At 41.2% G+C, this 20,778-nt stretch overlaps 3 protein-coding genes across 3 annotated transcripts; all 3 read left to right on the top strand.

Annotated features, from left to right (window-relative positions):
• The first annotated feature begins 6,933 nt into the window (after nt 1-6,933).
• Nucleotides 6,934-7,329, top strand: LOC115147053 (syncollin). Its single transcript, XM_029689042.2, has one exon. It carries the CDS (start codon nt 6,934-6,936, stop codon nt 7,327-7,329), a length of 396 nt encoding a protein of 131 aa, XP_029544902.1.
• A 1,870-nt stretch (nt 7,330-9,199) lies between these two features.
• Nucleotides 9,200-10,702, top strand: LOC115147052 (guanine nucleotide-binding protein G(I)/G(S)/G(O) subunit gamma-8-like). The gene is made up of 3 exons (XM_029689041.2): nt 9,200-9,307; nt 10,055-10,173; nt 10,354-10,702. Exons 2-3 carry the CDS (start codon nt 10,090-10,092, stop codon nt 10,480-10,482), a joined length of 213 nt encoding a protein of 70 aa, XP_029544901.1. The 5' UTR covers nt 9,200-9,307; nt 10,055-10,089; the 3' UTR covers nt 10,483-10,702.
• Nucleotides 10,703-14,071: 3,369 nt separating this feature from the next.
• LOC115147051 (transmembrane protein 45B-like) lies at nt 14,072-17,786 on the top strand. Its single transcript, XM_029689039.2, has 6 exons — nt 14,072-14,188; nt 15,332-15,534; nt 15,644-15,856; nt 16,045-16,229; nt 16,344-16,486; nt 16,796-17,786. The coding sequence occupies exons 2-6, from the start codon at nt 15,345-15,347 to the stop codon at nt 16,896-16,898; spliced, it is 834 nt and encodes a 277-aa protein (XP_029544899.1). The 5' UTR covers nt 14,072-14,188; nt 15,332-15,344; the 3' UTR covers nt 16,899-17,786.
• Nucleotides 17,787-20,778: the final 2,992 nt, after the last annotated feature.

Here is a 20,778-nt window from a genome sequence, read left to right as displayed (position 1 = left end):
ACTAGGACTTGAGTACTTGAGAAGACTCGTGAGACCATAGGCTCACTGGTATAATGTACATGAGTGGGTACTCCGGGCAGAGCAAAATTAAATTGGTGGTACAGTCACCGAAAACATTTGGGAACCACTTCATTAAAGTGGCAATATGTGAATGCTACATACATTTGACTTTTAAATTAATTCTATATATTGATTCTTGAAAAAATAAATAAAACTAAGCCTCATGAGCTTAGTTCAACTGTCTGTCACACTCCATCAGACCCCAAAACATAAGCTTGTTTTTCTCCATTGTAAACAATGTCATTCTAAAAAACACTATAGCTTCAAAAGATTATTAAAACTATCATGTCCTTCATCTATAGCCCTGTCTATGAATTTGATAAGCCGTTTAGCCAGAAAGGTGGCAGGGAACCAATTTGTTTGAACTCCAGATTCCCCCTTTAACATACATTGAAAATATATTTAACAGCAAAGTTCAAGAAGAACATAAGCGATTTTATTTGTATTTATTTAACCAGGAAGAGCTCATTGAAATTTAGATAGGCAGCACCAAGTCATTACACAATTACAGACAGATAATCTAGTAAAGTAATCTACAGGTAATATAGTAAAAAACCATAGCATTCAAAAGAGTATTACAAAATCATAAAACAGCCAATTAAAAATATTGACAGGTCAGGGAATCAACCTCAAAATCCTTCAATGATTTAAAAACGCCAATCAGGACAAGTTATTCCAGTTTAAAAGTATTTTGTAAGGTGTTCCAAGCCGATGGCGCAGAGTACATAAAAGCCCTTTTACCAAATTCAGCTCGGACATTTGGAACAGTTAGCAGGATAAAGTCCAGCGAACGAAGAGAGTACCCATCACATTTCTGAACAATACAAATGCCCAAATAAAAATGGTAGTAAACCCAAAATGGCTTTGAAAATAAAAGTATACCAGTGACTGAGCCTACGAGTGACTAGAGAAGGCCAGCCAACCCTGGTATACAAAGTGCAGTGGTGAGAAAGGGTTTTGCAGTTTAAAATAAATCTCAAGGGTGTCAATTGATCTCGAAAACTGAGCGGAAGCATTCATATAAAATATCCCCAGAGTCTAGTATAGGCATAAATGTAGCTGATACTAGCCTCCTGGCTTCAGAACAGGTAGAACTGTGGGTGCACTGACAATGTGACATTTGCAGTTCTGTGATATTTTAATACTGAACACGACACCTTGCTGGACAAGGGAGATATAGTGCCCTAGATACAAGAACGTGTCCAACTGTTTGCACACGAGAGACACATGTACTTTCCCAGGGGAGAGTTCAGTTCGATTCCTTTGAGGTGTGTTTGCTCCCTTTCTATGGTGTGGCCTGATCAATATGGGCGTGACCATTTTTGAAATCTCTAAACTCCTGTAGCACACCGTAACACAATCGCCCTCTGGACCACCATAACCACAACGTTCTTCAACTGGTTGTTCAGTACAGTACCAACTCCATTGAACTAAACGTTGCACACCGTTATGTTGTACTAAACATACCCCAGGTGAGTCACTGACTGCTCATGGTCAAGTAAAAGTAAGCACATGTCCTGGGAATGATTGCCATCTGGGTTATTCTCAACAGTAACATAAGTGCATCTGACCTTTTGTCTTTAAAGGAGTGTTGTATTTGAGAGTAACCCAGATGGCAGTCATTCCCAGGACATGTGCTTACTTTCCCAGAACTCACTTGGGGTATGTTCAGTGAACAGAATGGTGTGCAACGTTTAATTCAATGGAGTTGGTACTGTACTGAATGACCAGTTGAAGAAAGTTGTGGTTATGGTGGCCCAGAGGGCTCCCGAGTGGCACAGCGGTCTAAGGCACTGCATCTCAGTGCAAGAGGTGTCACTACAGTCCCTGGTTCGAATCCAGGCTGTATCACACCCGGCCGTGATTGGGAGTCCCATAAGGCGGTGCACAATTGGCCCAGCGTCTTCTGGGTTTGGACGGGGTAGGCCGTCATTGTAAAGTAGAATTTGTTCTTAACTGACTTGCCTAGTTAAATTTTAAAAATCAACACATTTAAAATATATTGAGGCCAATAACATATGGAGCAGGTAGATCTGATTTTGTGATCTGATTTTGTGTCCCCCTAAGGACCGAGTCAATGGTCATTTGATTTAGGCAGTGGTGGAAATGAGGGGGATTCAGGGAGTGAATTATTTCAGCATTCATTTCGAACTCAGATGACCCTTTGTTGGGTTTTCTCAGTGAATCCAGTACATTTCCACCATTGGACAGGCCTACAAGTTACACTGAATAAGAACATTTTATATTTTCATTATTGTAGTGTACACAAGTACCGTGTAAATAATGTTTTTTTAAATTTTTTTTAGCTTTTGTGGTTTCACTAGGCATTTACATGTATTTTTTTTTTTGCCCACCTCCACCCTCCATAATGGAAGGACAACTTCATTATTTAGATGTATTTTAAAAACAGGGTGTTTCAGATAAAGAGTCAGTAGAGTGGGTCAAATATACAGCGCCTTTGGAAAGTATTCAGAATCCTTGACTTTTTCCACAGTTATAGCCTTATTCTAAAATTGATTCAATATATTTTCTCCGAAATCAACACACAATACCCCATATTGACAAAGGGAAACGTTTTTTGAAATTTCTGCACATTTATTATAAATAAAAAAAACAGATTCCTTATTTACATAACTATTCAGACCCTTTGCCCTGAGACTCAAATTTCTGCAGCATTGAAGGTCCCCAAGAACACAGTGGCCTCCATCATTCTTAAATGGGAGAACCACCAAGACTCTTCCTAGAGCTGGTTGCCCGGCCAAACTGAGCAATCAGGGGAGAAGGGCCTTGGTCAGGGAGGTGACAAAGAACCCAATGGTAACTCTGACATAGTTCTAGAGTTCCACTCCACCAATCAGGCCTTTATGGTAGAGTGGCCAGATGGAAGCCACTCCTCAGGCACATGACAGCCCACTTGGAATTTGCCAAAAGGCACTTAAAGGACTCTCAGACCATGAGAAACCAAATTCTCTGGTCTGATGAAACCAAGGTTGAACTCTTTGGCCTGAATGCCAAGCGTCATGTCTGGAGGAAGCCTGGCTGCATCCCTACGGTGAAGCATGCTGGTGGCAGCATCATGCTTTGAGGTTCTTTTTCAGCAGCAGGGACTGGGAGACTAGTCGGGATCGAGGGAAAGATGAACAGAGCAAAGTACAGAGAGATCCTTGATGAAAACCTGTTCCAGAGGGCTCAGGAACTCAGACTGGGGTGAAGGTTCACCTTCCAACAGGACAACGACCTTAAGCACACAGCCAAGACAACGCAGGAGTGGCTACGGGACAAGTCTCTGAATGTCCTTGAGTGGCCCAGCCGGACTTGAACCCGATTGAACATCTCTGGAGAGACCTGAAAATAGCTGTGCAGCAATGCTCCCCATCCAACCTGACAGAGCTTGAGAGGATCTGCAGAGAAGAATGGGAGAAACTCCCCAAATACAGGTGTGCCAAGCTTGTAACGTCATACCCATGAAGTCTCGATGCTGTAATCGCTGCCAAAGGTCTTCAACAAAATACTGAGTAAAGAGTCTGAATACTTATGTAAATGTGATATTTCAGTTTTTAATTGAATAAAGTAGCAAAAATGTTTTAAAAAAACAGTTTTTGCATTGTCATTATAGGTTATTGTGTGTAGATTGAGATAAAAACATAAGGCTGTAACGTAACAAATGTGGAAAAAGTCAAGGGGTCTGAATACTTTCTGAAGGCACTGTATATAAAAGCAAGTACACCAGGCACCAAATATGAGCTAGTATCTTCTTGATACCCACTCCCGTCACATAGCTCTACCACCTCTTTACCCTCCCCATCCCACCATCCAACAGTACATACAGCTGTTTATTATAGTGAAGAAGGTCAACTGCAACTAAAGAGCAGAAAGGTTGGGTAAAAATACAAAAAAAGAGGAAGCTAAAAATAAGGGAGAAGTCAAAACAGGACAAAACAAGAGATGACCAGGCTGGAGAAGACAGGACAGAATGGAACGGAACGGGACAGGAAGGATGTGCCATATTTGATCTTGTCTGGGGTTGCCTGGGGGAATGTAGGATAGGAATGGTTCCCAGATTGTGTTAAAGTCCTTCAGTTGTTATTTTGTTTGAAGGTGGATCTCTCCAGGGAGGCCAGGTCAGACAGTAAACTAAGCCAGTGTATGGTTGGAACATTGGATATGGTTTTCCAGTTTAACAGTATCACTTTTTTTGAAGATTGTTAATGAAATTAATAGGAACAGTTTTTTGTCCTTGGGGATAGCAAAAACACCGGGGACGTCATCATCAAAGTAATGCAGTATACAGAGTGATTGGGGATGCAGGAATTGTAATATGGAGGACGTCTGAGACAATGTTTTTTTCCAGTAATTCTCAATGATGGGACAAAACCAGAATGCATGGAGATGAATGTCTGGAAGGTATTTTTGGCAGAATGGACACAGAGGTGAATCAACAAGCCCCATTGGTGACAACATTCTATTGGTGTAGTGGAATCTATGTAGGATTTTTGATTTGTTTTGGCTAAAGACTTCCAATTAAATTGATTTATGGGGAGGATCTCTGATTTGCCCCAATTAATCTTATATCCTGATATACTGTACTACCGAATGTGTTGATTGTCGAGAGCAAGTGTTCTAATGATCAATCGGGTTCTTGTACGAACATCAGAATATCATCAGCATAGACACTTATTTTGTGAGTTATGTTTGGGGATCGGACACCTATGATTGAACTGTTTTGGCAAACAGCAGCAGCCAAGGGTTCAATATATTTTTTTAACAGAAGTGGAGACATTGGACAGCCTTGTCTGGTCCCATTTAGTCATTTGAACAGATATGAGATTATATTATTGGTATATACGGAGGCTTGTGGTGAGCTACAGTTGAAGTCGGTAGTTTACATACACTTAGATTGGAGTCATTATAACTTGTTTTTCAATCACTGCACAAATTTCTGGTTAACAAACTATAGTTTTGGCAGGTACAAAAGTAAATATATCCACAGTAAAACGAGTCCTATATCGACATATATTCGAGTCCTATATCTAAAAATGTCTTGTGTCATGCACAAATTAGATGTCCTAAACGACTTGCCAAAACTATAGTTTGTTAACAAGAAATTTGTGGAGTGGTTGATAAACGAGTTTTAATGACTCCAAACTAAGTGTATGTAAACTTCCGACTTCAACTGTATGCACTAAAACCGAATTACTCAAGTGCCAAGTTCAGGAAGGTCAGATCGACTGTCAGATGCCTTCTCTGCTTCCAACATCACTAATGCGGTAGGAATATCGGTTTGGGAAGCGAGATGCGGAGTGAAATTCGTTGGGAGTAGTTTGGAATCAAATACTTTGGAGATGGAATTAATATTTTCATTTTGGTTACGTTACCTTCAATGTTTTTAATAGAGTGGATTACCAACATTTCCTTGTTATGTTTAAGCATATTAGCCAAGAAATTTCCGGATTTATCCTCGAGTTCGGGGTCATTTTGTTGCGTTCTCATAATTAAAGCCTCTGTCTGCAGAAATAATTCAATTACATTTGAGTTTGGCCTGTAATAGTCGCTTATATCATCCGTTTGAGTAGATGTAAAGAGGGTATCAATTTTTTTTATTTTCCTTTTTCTTCTTTGCTGAGCAGAAACATATTTTTTCCTCTAAGTACAACTTTTGCAGTTTCTAAGAGTAGTGTCGGCGTACATTCAGATGTGCTATTAAATACACTTGGAAATGATTTGAAATGACTGAAATACACTGGCTCAGATACACACCCATGCATTTAAACTCAATGCATTTGTTCCATTTCCCATTAAAATGCGTATTGAATTTGGAATCTGATAGAAGCAAGGTGTTTTTTTTTCCATATTGAAGGATGACGTTCGGAGTTGATGGTTAAAACAAGGCTGATCAATGCGTAATCGGAGGTGCTACTCGAATGAATTTGGGGTTTGGAAATTTGGGATTGCAAAAATGCATTACCGATGAAAAGGTTTATACGGGATTACGTTTTATGATGAGGTGAGATACAGGTATACTCTCTCTCGTCCGGATTGAAGAGGCGCCAAATATCCACCATACCTTGTTTTACCATGTAGCTTTAAATGGTTCCTGGAGCGCTTGTTGAATGCATGTGCACACTGCCATGGGACTTCTCGGCTAGTGGATCAATAACAGCGTTAATGTCTCCTCCAACTAGAATTCTGGAGTTGGTAAAATCTTGTAAATGTTTTAAGATTAAATGGACAAATTGAGGATAGTCAGTTTTGGGACCATATAAATTCAGCATTGATTGTTGATTGTACCATGAATTAAAATGAAGCACCCTAAAAATATATTCGTTTAAATGGTGTTTCTTTGTTGATTAGGATGGCGACCCCTCTGAAAAATAACACATTTGGCCAATGAACTTTATTTCTAATGTTTCATGTTCAAGATCAGTTAGATGTGTTTCTGGTAAAACATAAATATCTGATTTGACCAGACTGAGGGTGATGCCTTTTATTATTTTATTTGGTAACACTTTATAACCTTTCATGAATAAGCATTTATACACCATTAATAAATAATTATTTCATTATTTGTTCAAATTTATAAAGCATTTATAAACATTTATAAAACCGCAAAATGGATTGTTCATGAAAGTTATTAAGTATTACACATTATTTGGCTAAAAGATATAGCCTATTTGTAAGTAATATAGCTAGGTCAATATGTATCATGTTAGGTTCTGAACTGGTTCTAATCTGGTTCAAAAAGAGAAACCTTCAGGACACCTGCTTAAACACACAAATTCTCACACATGACAAAACATCCACATGGTCAGAAGTTATTAAAGCTATTTAAGGAAACACCTGCACCCCTTCTGTCCAGACACCAACGAAGCAACCATGAAGGTGATGATCGCTCTGCTTCTGAGCACTTTGTGCTTTGAAGTCCTCAATGCCCAATGCCCAGAAGCCAATGCGTTGAAAGACGCAGATGGCGTGAAGCTTTGCGCACGTATGTTTGAGGACAGTCACTATTATTACGAGCAGAGTTGTGGGGGAGAGTACCTTGATGCTTACCCAGGTGAGGACGTCCCTATCATCCCATGGCGCTGGAACAACCGCATCTCTTCCTTGGTGGTATCAAGAGGTTGCAGCCTTACTGTTTGGAAATACACCAAGAAGAGAGGAAGCAAATCTAAATTCGGTGCTGGAATCAAATATCGCCTCAAAGAAACGATGCAAGGTTTTTTCGGCGATTGGGAAAACGACATCTCTGGATACTACTGTGTGTGCTAGAGGCCAACATCATCACGTTCACCAGACACTTCTACCCATTCCTCAGAATTGGTATGCGCAATTAGCCTGAGGACGAGTTTAGAGATCATGCAAGAAGAGAGTCTGTCAGCAGGAGAGTCTGCCAACAGGAGAGTCTGCCAACAGAAGAGTCTGCCAATCAAAACAGAGACTATGTTGAGTGCATGATAATGATATCCTGTGTCTGGAGAATAAATGTATTTCTGCAAATCATCTTTGGGCCTATGTGAATTTATTTCAGGGAAAATGTTTTGTCCAGGTCAGTTCATAATAACAGGCCTTAAAACAAAGTATCCCTTTTAAAAATGTGTTTTGAATGTATTCATTGACTAAATGTTAAGGGAAATGGCCAGTCAGCAAAGAAAACAAGTTTAAAATGCACCAGAATAGTCTCAGGTGTAATCTGAACAAGTTAGTGTCTGACAATGGGCCGTCATTATCGTCTGCAGAATTCATTCAGTTCAGGGTGAAGTATAGATTTTAGCACAATATATAATAATAAAACATAATAATAGAGTTAATTTATATAGCAAAAAAAGTGCATGTAAGTGCTTGGGCTGGAAAATGGTCTTCAACAGAGGTTGGTGCCTCCAGGTCACATCCAACTCCGGTGGGCTGCACAAAGGCCTAGCCCAGAACAATTATATCATCAACAAGTGTACATAAACTGCTGTTATTTAACCTCTAAACATCTCAATGACTCACCAGCTGCTTGGCCCTCTGTGGCAACTTCCATACATGGTATGATATATCATTACACCATGGTCTAGACCCCTCAAACTTAAATCTGGACCTCGAAGCCAGTTCCCCTCTAATCAGGGACTGATTTAGACTTGGAACACCAGGTGTGTGCAATTAATTATCAGGTAGAACAGAAGTCCAGAAGGCTCCGGACCTCGTAGGGTCAGAGTTCAGTACCCCTGGTCTAGACTCTAGAGTAAAAGTTTCGTAAAAGAACATGAATTCAATTAAAAAATCACCATTTAACAGAACACATTTCTGTGGGCAAACTATCCACCTCTGCCCCAGCAGCAGAGAAAGGGTTAGTGTAGAAGGGCTAGCTGGTTGGGCTGGTTGGAGCCCACTACTTGCAGTGAGACGACCAATTAATGCAGGAAAACACCTGCTAATGAGACGCTTGGCATTCAACTATGAGGCAGCCACTGTGCCCCCTGCTGTTGTCTGGCAACCCTGCAAGCCCTGCTGGAGATACTGACAATCCAGGCAGTACTATGAGTTACTGGGAGCTTACTGTAACTGCACCTTGAGAGATTTCACTTCACATGCTATATCAGACTGTCAGGATCCCTAGCCGCACAATGAATTATGATAATAGGCTAGCTACATGGTATTAAACATTCCGTATTACACTCCATCAAGAGTATTTTAAGATAACGATGATATTCTCTCCCTTCAATCCCAACAGATAAAATGTGTAGAGTCTTGTGTAATCTTGCAGGTACATATTTGTTGTGGGAGTATGTGGGAAAACAACCACTGGGTGTATCTCTCATGTCACCAGTCCTGCCTAAGGCTCTTGGTTACACGCAGATCACTGGCTTAAATAATTAACTCCAATAAGCATTACCCAAATTTGCAAGAAAAATTATTATGAGAAAAAAAGTACAACCTTTACAACAAAATTACAATCTCCTTTCCAAAGAACGATCTAGTTGTCTAAGGTAAACAGATCAAATGCTAGTCTAATTGATGACAAGCAAATGATAAAGAAAGGAAGGTCACACCCCATGTCGCCTGCTACTACTGTTGCATTGAGCCCAACATGGGGGTAGAAAGACAGCTAATTATAAGAGGAGGCAACCTATTCAAGCACTCCTCCCCATCTTACCCCTAATCTCTCTCCATTTGGAACTCTAAGTGGGTGGAGTGTGCCTTGTTCAACTATCACACCTCAACTGTAGAACCCTGGACCTACCAACCCGTCTGTCTTGTTTTTGCGGTAAGTGGCTAATTAGACTCTTTGAATTCAATTGTGTTGATGTTTATGTGTTGTAGACCATAGTGACAGTGGCATTGTGTTTTGGTAAATAAAACATACATTTGGCTGTGTTCTGATATAGGCAAATAATTCTAAAGTTTTGCATATTTTATGTAGTACAGTCCATTAAAGTGCAGGTCATGTTATGTAAATGTTCATGTCAAAAACAAAACTAGTTTTCATCATCAGTTCATTCAGTTGTCGATGAAAGGAAATACTGAGAAAATAAACTGCAGTTAAGTTTGGATGTTTCACTGCCCTCTGAATGGGCATAGTGGGCAACGGTCATCAAGAGACAAACCGCTACATGATTACCAGCAACAAAATTGGGCATTGTAAATGGAGGGATGAGAGAGGTGGTTGTTATTTTCTTTATTCACATGCAATGTGTAAGAGAATGAATGCTACTTTTAATCATCACAAATACAGTACGATCCTCATTAAAGGATAATAAGCGTTAAGCAAATGTCATTTACAGATACATATACAGATACAGAGAAACAAGTGAGGTGCCCCCTGGGTAATGCTGCTGCCTATGCATGCCCCTCCCTGCACCTCTCCCTCTGAGGCCCTCACTGTAACACTTCCAGCTGAGACCCAGGCAGCAGAAGCAATAACAAGCACATGAAACCATTACACACTATGTCTTTGGCATGTATGTATGAAAAGTGTGATTTTGCATTAACATAATGCATGATCTACAAACAGTTGGATCAGGCTGAGGTACAGCGAGAGGAAGCAGGATGTCCAATAACATGGCTAAGATTGCAGATGCTCGCAAGACAGTGGAACAGCTGAAACTGGAGGTCAACATTGAAAGAATGATGGTGAGCAGCGAATGGTTACAGGGCGTACGCGCTGGAGTACCAGTAGTAGATTATATCTCTTCATGTTACCGAATAAACTGTTGATTATCAGTAACTACATTGTAAATAGAGCACATTGTCTTTTTCCCCACTCTCCAATCTTTTATCTTTGTCTTTGTTAACCATGTTTAATATGTGCAGGTGTCCAAAGCAGCAGCTGATCTAATGGCCTTCTGTGAGGCTCATGCCAAGGAGGACCCGCTGGTGACACCAGTGCCATCCTCTGAGAACCCCTTTCGGGAGAAGAAATTCTTCTGTGCAATACTCTGATCCCCACACTTATAACCCCAAGTTTTGTGTCATTATTAGCAAGAATTAATTGCCAGTTCTAAGGAATAAATCTGATAGTAACAGTGAAGAACACTTGAAAATTTTGGTTTTGTTATGCCTAGTCAGGGTGATGATTTTGTATTTAAAAACCTGTATAGTAAATGCTTTAAATATTTATCTGGATTGATCTGATTGACTGAAATAAACATTATTGATGATGGGAGCAAGTTTCATTTGAGTCTGGCATTTACACTGGCCTCTCCCTTCCAGCAAACACCTCCCTGAAAGTAAGACATTAACTGAAATTGCGCCTAAGTCCTCCTAAAAACAGCAATACTCTACTGTAAAATGCCTGACATCTGAGAGTTCTATGACCCTTTTCAGAGGTTACACAACAGTGTTGAACCGGGCTGTTCAACTCCGGTCATGGAGAGTGATGCCACTTCTGGTTTTCATCCTCTCCTTCTAATCAGGGACTAATTCAGACCTGGGATACCAGGTGAGTGCAATTAACTACCAGGTAGAAACAAAAAACAGAAGTGTTTCAGCCCTTCAGGACTGGATTTGAACAGCCCTGGTATAGAAAAGTCAAATTTCGGTTATTTTGAAATTGACAACAAAATAGCGACCTGCCTTCAGAAAGTATTCATACCCCTTGAGTTATTCCACTTTGTTGTTACAGCCTTTCAATGCTTATTGAAATGTTCAATTATAGTGGATTTATCGGTGGTGACAGTGTTTCCTAGCCTCAGAGCAGTGGGCAGCTGGGATGAGGTGCTCTTATTCTCCATGGACTTTACAGTGTCCCAGAACTTTTTTGAGTTAGTACTACAGGATGCATATTTCTGTTTCAAAAAGCTTGCCTTAGGTTTTCTAACTGCCTGTGTATATTTGTTCCTAACTTCCCTGAAAAGTTGCATATCACGGGGGCTATTCGATGCTAATGCAGAACGCCACAGGATGTTTTTGTGCTGGTCAAGGGCAGACAGGTCTGGAGTGAACCAAGGACTATATCTATTCCTAGTTCTACATTTTTTGAGAGGGGCATGCTTATTTAAGATGGTGAGGAAGGCATTTTTAAAGAATAGCCAGGCATCATCTACTGACGGGATGAGGTCAATGTCATTCCAGGATACCCCGGCCAGGTCGATTAGAAAGGCCTGCTCGCAGAAATGTTTCAGGGAGCGTTTGACAGTGATGAGGGGTGGTCGTTTGGTCGCAGACCCATTACGGATGCAGGCAATGAGGCAGTGATCGCTGAGATCTTGATTGACAACAGCAGAGGTGTATTTGGAGGGCGAGTTAGTTAGGATGACATCTATGAGGGTGCCCGTGTTTACTGATTTGGGGTTGAACCTGGTAGGTTCATTGATAATTTGTGTGAGATTGAGGGCATCAAGCTTAGTTTGTAGGATGGCCGGGGTGTTAAGCATGTCCCAGTTTAAGTCACCTAGTAGCACGAGCTCAGAAGATAGATGGGGGGCAATCAGTTCACATATAGTATCGAGGGCACAGCTGGGGACAGAGGGAGGTCTATAGCAAGCGGCAACAGTGAGATACTTGTTTCTGGAAAGGTTCATTTTTAGAAGTAGAAGCTCAAATTGTTTGGGTACAGACTTAGATAGTAAGACAGAACTCTGCAGGTTATCTCTGCAGTAGATTGCAACACCGCCCCCTTTGGCAGTTCTATCTTGGCGGAAAACGTTATAGTTAGGAATGGAAATTATATTAAACATTTATTCAATCAGGTTTTTTTTTTCTCACCCATCTAAGCACCATACTCCATGATGACAAAGTTGAAACCTGTTTTTAGCCATTTTTGCACATTTACTGAAAACGAAATACAGAAATATTTTACATACATTTACATAAATATTCACACCCCTGAGTCAACACTTTGTAAAAGCACCTTTGGCAGCGATTACAGCTGTGAGTCTTTCTGGGTGTCTCGAAGAGCTTTGCACACCTGGATTGTGCAATATTTGCCCATTATTATTTTCTAAATTCTTCAAGCTCTGTCAGATTGGTTGTTTCAGGTATTGCCATAGATTTTCAAGTAGATTTAAGTCAAAACTGTAACTCGGCCACTCAGGAACATTCACTGTCTTCTTGGTAAGCAACTCCAGTATAGATTTGGCTTTGTGTTTTAGGTTATTGTCCTGCTGAAAGGTGAATTAATCTCCTAGTATATGGCGGAAAGAAGACCGGACCAGGTTTTCCTATATGATTGTGCTTAGTTCCATTCCGTTTATTTTCTATCCTGAAAAACAATTACAAGCATACCATAACATGATGCAACATCACTATGCTTGAAATTATGGAGGGTGCAACTCAGTAATGTGGTTTATTGGATTTTCCCCAAATGTATTCAGGACAAAAAAGTGAATTGCTTTGCCACATTCTTTGCAGTATTACTTTAGTGCCTTGTTGAAAACAGTATGCATGTTTTGGACAATTTTTTATTCTGTACAGGCTTCCTTCTTTTCACTGTCAATTAGGTTAGTATTGTGGAGTAACTACAATGTTATTGATCCATCCTCAGTTCTCTTGTCACAGCCATTCATCTCTGTAACTGTTTTAAAGTCATCATTGGTGAAATCCCTGAGCAGTTTCCTTCCTCTCCGGCAACTGAGTTAGGAAGGACGCCTGTATCTTTGTAGTGACTGGGTGTATTGATACACCATCCAAAGTGTGATTAATAACTTCACCATGCTCAAAGGGATATTTAATGTCTGCTTCTTTTTTTTAACCCATCTACCAATACTGTAGCTGCACTTCTTTGCGAGGCACTGGAAAACCTCCCTGGTCTTTGTGGTTGAATCTGTGTTTGAAATTCGCTGCTCGACTGAGGGACCTTACAGATAATTGTATGTATGGGGAACAAAGATTAGGTAGTCAATCAAAGATCACATTAAACACTATTATCAAAGATAGAAGGGGTAACCCAGACATGTTACAGGGGCTGTAAAGCTGAAGCACCCGTTTGAACTATCTTGGGTTAGTTATAAATGATTTGCTAGTATTGCACACAGAGCGAGTCTATGCTACTTATTTTGTGACTTGTTAAGCAAATGTTTACTCCTTAACTTATTTATACTTGCCATAACAAAGGGGTCGAATACTTGACTTAAGACATCTCAGCTTTTCATAATTAATTGGTACAATTTTTGAAAATGGGGTAGGGGGTATTGTGTGTAGGCCAGTGACCCAAAAAAATCTCAATTTAAACCATTTTAAAATCAGGCTGTAACACAACATAATGTGTGTGTGTGTGGGGGGGGGGATCAAGGGGTGTGACTACTTTCTGAAGGCACTGTATATTACTAGATCAAACTGTTTGCATATGGAACCGGTATTTATTAGCCTATTGAAGTAGGCATAAACACTGCAGGTGTCTCACATAATTCCATTGATGCGCTACAATGATCAACAAAAAATACATTAATTTCATAAATAGATCATTAAAATAAGCATACCATGTGTTTCCATTTGTAATTAGAACCCTGGGGGCTGTGCTCATTGGTCGCAGTCAAGTCATGCAGAGCAAGCAAGAGCAGCGTCACATGATGCTTTCAATACAGGTAGACGAGCAGGTGTGCACAGTGTGCGGACAGGTAGGCCACTGTTATTGCAATTCATCACAACTAACAGGATTCACTGATTTGAGAGGGAGCAGTCATCCAACTGCTCTGTAACAACAAACAAGGTATGCACATTTGAAACTTTCTCTGGATTGTTATGGTTGTTTTGTATACAGTTTATTAATAGTGGAGAAAAACAGTGTTCTTTCATGATTGATGAGTAAGGGTATAAAGTCCCGTCTCTGGTGTTAATCCGGTAACAGCCCATATGTCAACAAGTCTGACGGCTTCATTTATAGGACCAGACAGAAGAGGAGAAATACTCAAATTAAACTCAAAATCAACAATTCTTAGTTTTAATTGTGATGAGAACAGAAAATAAGGCAATATTTTATGCCATGTTGAAAGCGAATGCAAGGCGAACAGTCGAGAAAAACTTGTCTGACAGATAGCTTACCACTCCTCTTTTTTAGATCACACACACACACACACACACACACACACACACACACCCTCTGTCGAAACTAAAATAAACAGTAACCAACCAAAAGTATACAATACATTAAACCAACAACCAAAAAATGAAAAGGATGGAAGTCCAGCCTACTGTGATGCCTAATAAGTATGTGGCATCCCACCAGCATGACTTAAAGGACATCACCCGCACAACCAACTCTTGTTTTTTTCCACAGTACAGACAACATAGAAACATTGACCTATTATAAACAGCACATACATATTCAACTCAGTACAGCATTTTTATTAAAGGTCAAATTTGCTATGATCACACAAGTGTTTTATTGGGGTCAATTATCTGACATGACTGGAAACTACACATTTTCTTGCCTTGGTCTCTCTCTCTTTACTATGCACCTCTAGGTTCTCTCTAACCATCTAGCTCTCTTTTGGACTGCACAAATGGATTTGCATTTTAATTTGCTAGACAAATGTCTTTAGGACATTTAGGACATCTATCTCCCGGATACATGGGAGTCATTGCCAGGACTCAATGCGTGTTCTAAATTGACCTCAAGATAAAAAAAAAACAAATATACTTTCATTCTGGATGACTGAATAAGCCTAGTACAAAATCATTTCCATCTGCATCGTTTAGCTCATACGCACCTTTTTTGGATATTTTATTAAAGTTGTGAAAATTGTAAAGTTGCTCAAACAATTACTCTCTGTGGTACTTTCTATTATCACAAAACAACTTGTTTATGATTTGTTTCTCATTTAATGTATCATTCATATTTCTCATTTTTCAGTTTTGACAGGAGGATGGCCAACTTCAAGGGACATGCCCTTCCCGGCAGCTGCTTTCTGCTGTTAGGCCTGTGTTGGTCAGTGATGTACCCTCTCCGACACTGCTGGAGGAGGCGTCAGCCTAAAGGAAGACAAAAACTACCCCTGTTCTTTAACAGAATCGACTTAATCGAGGGGGCACTCATTATTTTCTTAGCCTTTGTGGGTGAGTGTCTTCCTTGGTGAACTTATTTGTACCACTCTCTCTTTCAGGATTTTACACTATGGAATCTCTCAACCACTTTTGACCGGGATGTTGTTCTGTCATTCTGTAGGCATCATGGCAGAGCAGTTTGTGCCAGATGGGCCCCATGGCCACCTGTACCTCAGAGAGACTAAGTCCTGGGTGAAGCTGATGAACTGGCAGCACAGCACAATGTACTTCTTTTTCGGCATCTGGGGAATTGTTAAAGTCCTCAGTATGTCACCGCTTCCAGTCCCACTTGGTCTTGACCGTCTTGCTCTCTCTCTGGCTTTTTTCATTGAAGGTACAGTGTCAAAAAGGTTGATTGTACATCTCTAGTCATTAGCAGACTTAATTTGCAGGTATTCTTACCATCAGGATAATTGTTATAGTTATTACAAATAATATTTCCCTGCTCTTTGAACTGTAGACACTGACTAGATGTTATCGTCATGTTGTGTTAATATTCCAGGATGTTCCATTCCCCTCCAGGGTTTCTGTTTTACTTCCATGTGCACATGCGCCCTCCTCTGGATACCCACATCCACTCCCTGCTGTTTGTGGCAGTGTTTGGTGTGGCGGCCAGCACCCTGTTGGAGGTGTTCATGCGAGATAACATCGTACTGGAGCTGCTCAGGGTCAGCCTAACCATCCTGCAAGGCTCCTGGTTCTTTCAGGTAATACAGTAGCAAACCACCACCAAAAAAAACACTTTCATTTTCAAACGAGTCGATCTCATGAATCACACTCTCACAGAGAAAAACTGAGCAAATGTGTGTTTGTTCTTTCAGATTGGATTCGTGCTGTTCCCATTAAACGGAGTACAGTGGGATCTGCAGGCACACGATAACACCATGTTCGTCACCATGTGCTTCTGCTGGCATCTAGCTGTGGCCCTGCTGATCGTTGGCATAAACTACTGGATGGGCTGGTGGTGAGCATCTTCCTTTATCCACGTTTCACCCATATGCTTTTATACCGTCTCCAAATAGGTCAGTTAAGTTTATCCCTACTAGCACTGATTTGCTGACAGCTACGTTATTAAGGAAAAATGTGTTTACTATGACTGAGATGTGGTTATCCCACCTAGCTATCTTAAGATGAATGCTAAATGACTAAAATGTAAATGTCAGTTTAACTTGAATGAAATAAACTAAGTCATTACATTAATATAGCTTGGGTAAATTCACTGCCAGTATGAGCCAACTTCCACCTATGGCTTCTTCTTCTCTGGTCCTAACAGCTGTGTACAAAGATGTGCAGGGAAGGGAGGTGACATAGAGATCGGGATGAGAAAGACATCCAGCTCCCAGAAGGCTCTGCTACAGGATTCCGATGAAGAGTAAGCAGATGGATCATGAAGTGTAACACAGGAGGTTGGTGGCACCTTAACTGGGGGAGGACGGGTTATGGGTAAGCGGTAATGGTTGGAGAGGAATCGTATCAAATACACTACATCAACACACATGGAAGTGTTTGATGCCATTCCATTAGCTACGTTCCAGCCATTATTGAGCCGTCCTCCCCTCACCAGCTTCCACTGGTGTGTTCAGTAGTACATCACTGTTATTGTTTTCTCCCCAATAGTTTTTTTTGTCTGAAGTTTGGTTAACAGTTTTTTCCTGTTTGTATCAGTGCTAGCGTGTGTATTTTTTATTTTGAGTGATGATTTTCAATGAAATAATGAGGTGCATTGTTGAGTTCAGATTAAGGCCAAATGAATTGCAAATAAAATTATTTACAAATGCATGTAATTCAAAGTATAAAAGTTCATTTATGATTGTCAAGACAAGTGAAATGTACTAGCATTCTTTTGAGGTTTCTTTCCTGAAGTGAAACATTAACACCGGACATTGTTACCTGACAGGGTTTCCTCTCCTCTTAACACAGTTTAAACATTTGCTCATCCCGCCTGTGGCTATAGAGCAACGTACTTCCTTCCATCCTGGAAAAAACAGAACGTCTAATGGATTACCAAAGATAATTTTTTAAATTATTTTTTTTATTTCACCTTTATTTAACCAGGTAGGCTAGTTGAGAACAGGTTCTCATTTGCAACTGCGACCTGGCCAAGATAAAGCATAGCAGTGTGAACAGACAACACAGAGTTACACATGGAGTAAACAATTAACAAGTCAATAACACAGTAGAGAAAAAGGGGAGTCTATATACAATGTGTGCAAAAGGCATGAGGAGGTAGGCGAATAATTACAATATTGCAGATTAACACTGGAGTGATAAATGATCAGATGATCATGTACAGGTAGAGATATTGGTGTGCAAAAGAGCAGAAAAGTAAATAAATAAAAACTGTGGGGATGAGGTAGGTGAAAATGGGTGGGCTATTTACCAATAGATTATGTACAGCTGCAGCGATCGGTTAGCTGCTCAGATAGCTGATGTTTGAAGTTGGTGAGGGAGATTAAAGTCTCCAACTTCAGCGATTTTTGCAATTCGTTCCAGTCACAGGCAGCAGAGTACTGGAACGAAAGGCGGCCGAATGAGGTGTTGGCTTTAGGGATGATCAATGAGATACACCTGCTGGAGCGCGTGCTACGGATAGGTGTTGCCATCGTGACCAGTGAGCTGAGATAAGGCGGAGCTTTGCCTAGCATGGCCTTGTAGATGACCTGGAGCCAGTGGATCTGGCGACGAATATTTAGCGAGGGCCAGCCGACTAGAGCATACAAGTCGCAGTGGTGGGTAGTGTAAGGTGCTTTAGTGACAAAACGGATGGCACTGTGATAAACTGCATCCAGTTTGCTGAGAAGAGTGTTGGAAGCAATTTTGTAGATGACATCGCCGAAGTCGAGGATCGGTAGGATAGTCAGTTTTACTAGGGTAAGCTTGGCAGCGTGAGTGAAGGAGGCTTTGTTGCGGAATAGAAAGCCGACTCTTGATTTGATTTTCGATTGGAGATGTTTGATATGGGTCTGGAAGGAGAGTTTGCAGTCTAGCCAGACACCTAGGTACTTATAGGTGTCCACATATTCAAGGTCGGAACCATCCAGTGTGGTGATGCTAGTCGGGCAAGCGGGTGCAGGCAGCGATCGGTTGAAAAGCATGCATTTGGTTTTACTAGCGTTTAAGAGCAGTTGGAGGCCACGGAAGGAGTGTTGTATGGCATTGAAGCTCGATTGGAGGTTAGATAGCACAGTGTCCAATGACGGGCCGAAAGTGTATAGAATGGTGTCGTCTGCGTAGAGGTGGATCAGGGAATCGCCCGCAGCAAGAGCAACATCATTGATATACACAGAGAAAAGAGTCGGCCCGAGAATTGAGCCCTGTGGCACCCCCATAGAGACTGCCAGAGGACCGGACAACATGCCCTCCGATTTGACACACTGAACTCTGTCTGCAAAGTAATTGGTGAACCAGGCAAGGCAGTCATCCGAAAAACCGAGGCTACTGAGTCTGCCGATAAGAATATGGTGATTGACAGAGTCGAAAGCCTTGGCAAGGTCGATGAAGACGGCTGCACAGTACTGTCTTTTATCGATGGCGGTTATGATGTCGTTTAGTACCTTGAGTGTGGCTGAGGTGCACCCGTGACCGGCTCGGAAACCAGATTGCATAGCGGAGAAGGTACGGTGGGATTCGAGATGGTCAGTGACCTGTTTGTTGACTTGGCTTTCGAAGACCTTAGATAGGCAGGGCAGAATGGATATAGGTCTGTAACAGTTTGGGTCCAGGGTGTCTCCCCCTTTGAAGAGGGGGATGACTGCGGCAGCTTTCCAATCCTTGGGGATCTCAGACGATATGAAAGAGAGGTTGAACAGGCTGGTAATAGGGGTTGCGACAATGGCGGCAAGGCCTGGTTACTACACTGAACAAAAATAGAAACGCAACATGTAAAGTGTTGATCCTATGTTTCCAATCTGAATGTGTGGCATATCAAGAAGCTGGTTAAACAGCATGATCATTATACAGGTGCACCTTCTGCTGGGGACAATAAAAGGCCACTTTAAAATGTGCAGTTTTGTCACACAACACAATGCCACAGATGTCTCATGTTTTGAGGCAGGGTGCAATTGGCATTCTAACTGCAGGATTGTCCAACAGAGCTGTCGCCGGATAATTTAATTTACATTTCTCTACCAGAATCCGCCTCCAAAGTCATTTTAGAGAATTTGTCAGTACGTCCAACTGGCCTCACAGACCACATGCATGGAGTCGCGTGGGCGAGCGGTTTGCTGATGTCAACGTTGTTAACAGAGTGCTCCATGGTGGTGGTGGGGTTATGGTATGGGCAGGCATAAGCTATTGACAACGAACACATTTGTATTTTATCGATGACAATCTGAATGCAGAGATACCGTGATGAGATCCTGAGGCCCATTGTCATGTCATTCATCCGCAACCATCACCTCATGTTGCAGCATGATAATGCACGGCCCCATGTCACAAGGATTTGTACACAGTTCCTGGAAGCTGAAAATATCCCAGTTCTTCCTTGGCCTGAATACTCACCAGATGCTCTGGATCGACATGTATGACAGCGTGTTCCAGTTGCCACCAATATCCAGCAACTTTGTGCAGCCATTTTTCTTATTTATTTAACTAGGCATTGAAGAGGAGTGGGAGGAACATTCCACAAGCCCCAATCAACAGCCTAATCAACTAAGGAGAACATTACCTGCCCCAATTCATAGTGCCAACGGTAAATTTGGTGGAGGAGGAATAATGGTCTGGGGCTGTTTTTCATGGTTCTTGTGGCAACAGTTTGGTGAAGTCACTTTCCTGTTTCAGCATGACAATGCTCCCGTGCACAAAGTGAGGTCCATACAGAAATGGTTTGTCAAGATCAGTTTGGAAGAACCTGACTGGCCTGCACAGAGCACTGACCTTAACCCCATCGAACACCTTTGGGATAAATTGGAACACCGACTGCGAGCCAGGCCTAATCGCCCAACATCAGTGCCAGACCTCACTAATGCTCTTGTGGCTGAATGGAAGCAAGTCCCCGCAACAATGTTCCAACATCTAGTGGAAAGCCTTCCCAGAAAAGTAGAAGCTGTTAAAGGGGGGACCAACTCCATATTAATGCCCATGATTTTGGAATGAGATGTTAGACGAGCAGATGTCCACATACACTACATGACCAAAGGTGTCTGTGACCAACAGTATTCCCAGTCATGTGAAATACATAGATTAGGGCTAATGAATTTATTTCAGTTGACTGATTTCCTTATATGAACTGTAACTCTGTAAAATCTTAAGACATTT

This window comes from Oncorhynchus nerka, linkage group LG19 (genome assembly GCF_034236695.1).
Source record: "Oncorhynchus nerka isolate Pitt River linkage group LG19, Oner_Uvic_2.0, whole genome shotgun sequence".
Taxonomy (NCBI): domain Eukaryota; kingdom Metazoa; phylum Chordata; class Actinopteri; order Salmoniformes; family Salmonidae; genus Oncorhynchus; species Oncorhynchus nerka.
The sequence above is the reverse complement of the archived record's forward strand: the minus strand, read 5'-3'. Positions and strand labels throughout refer to the sequence as shown.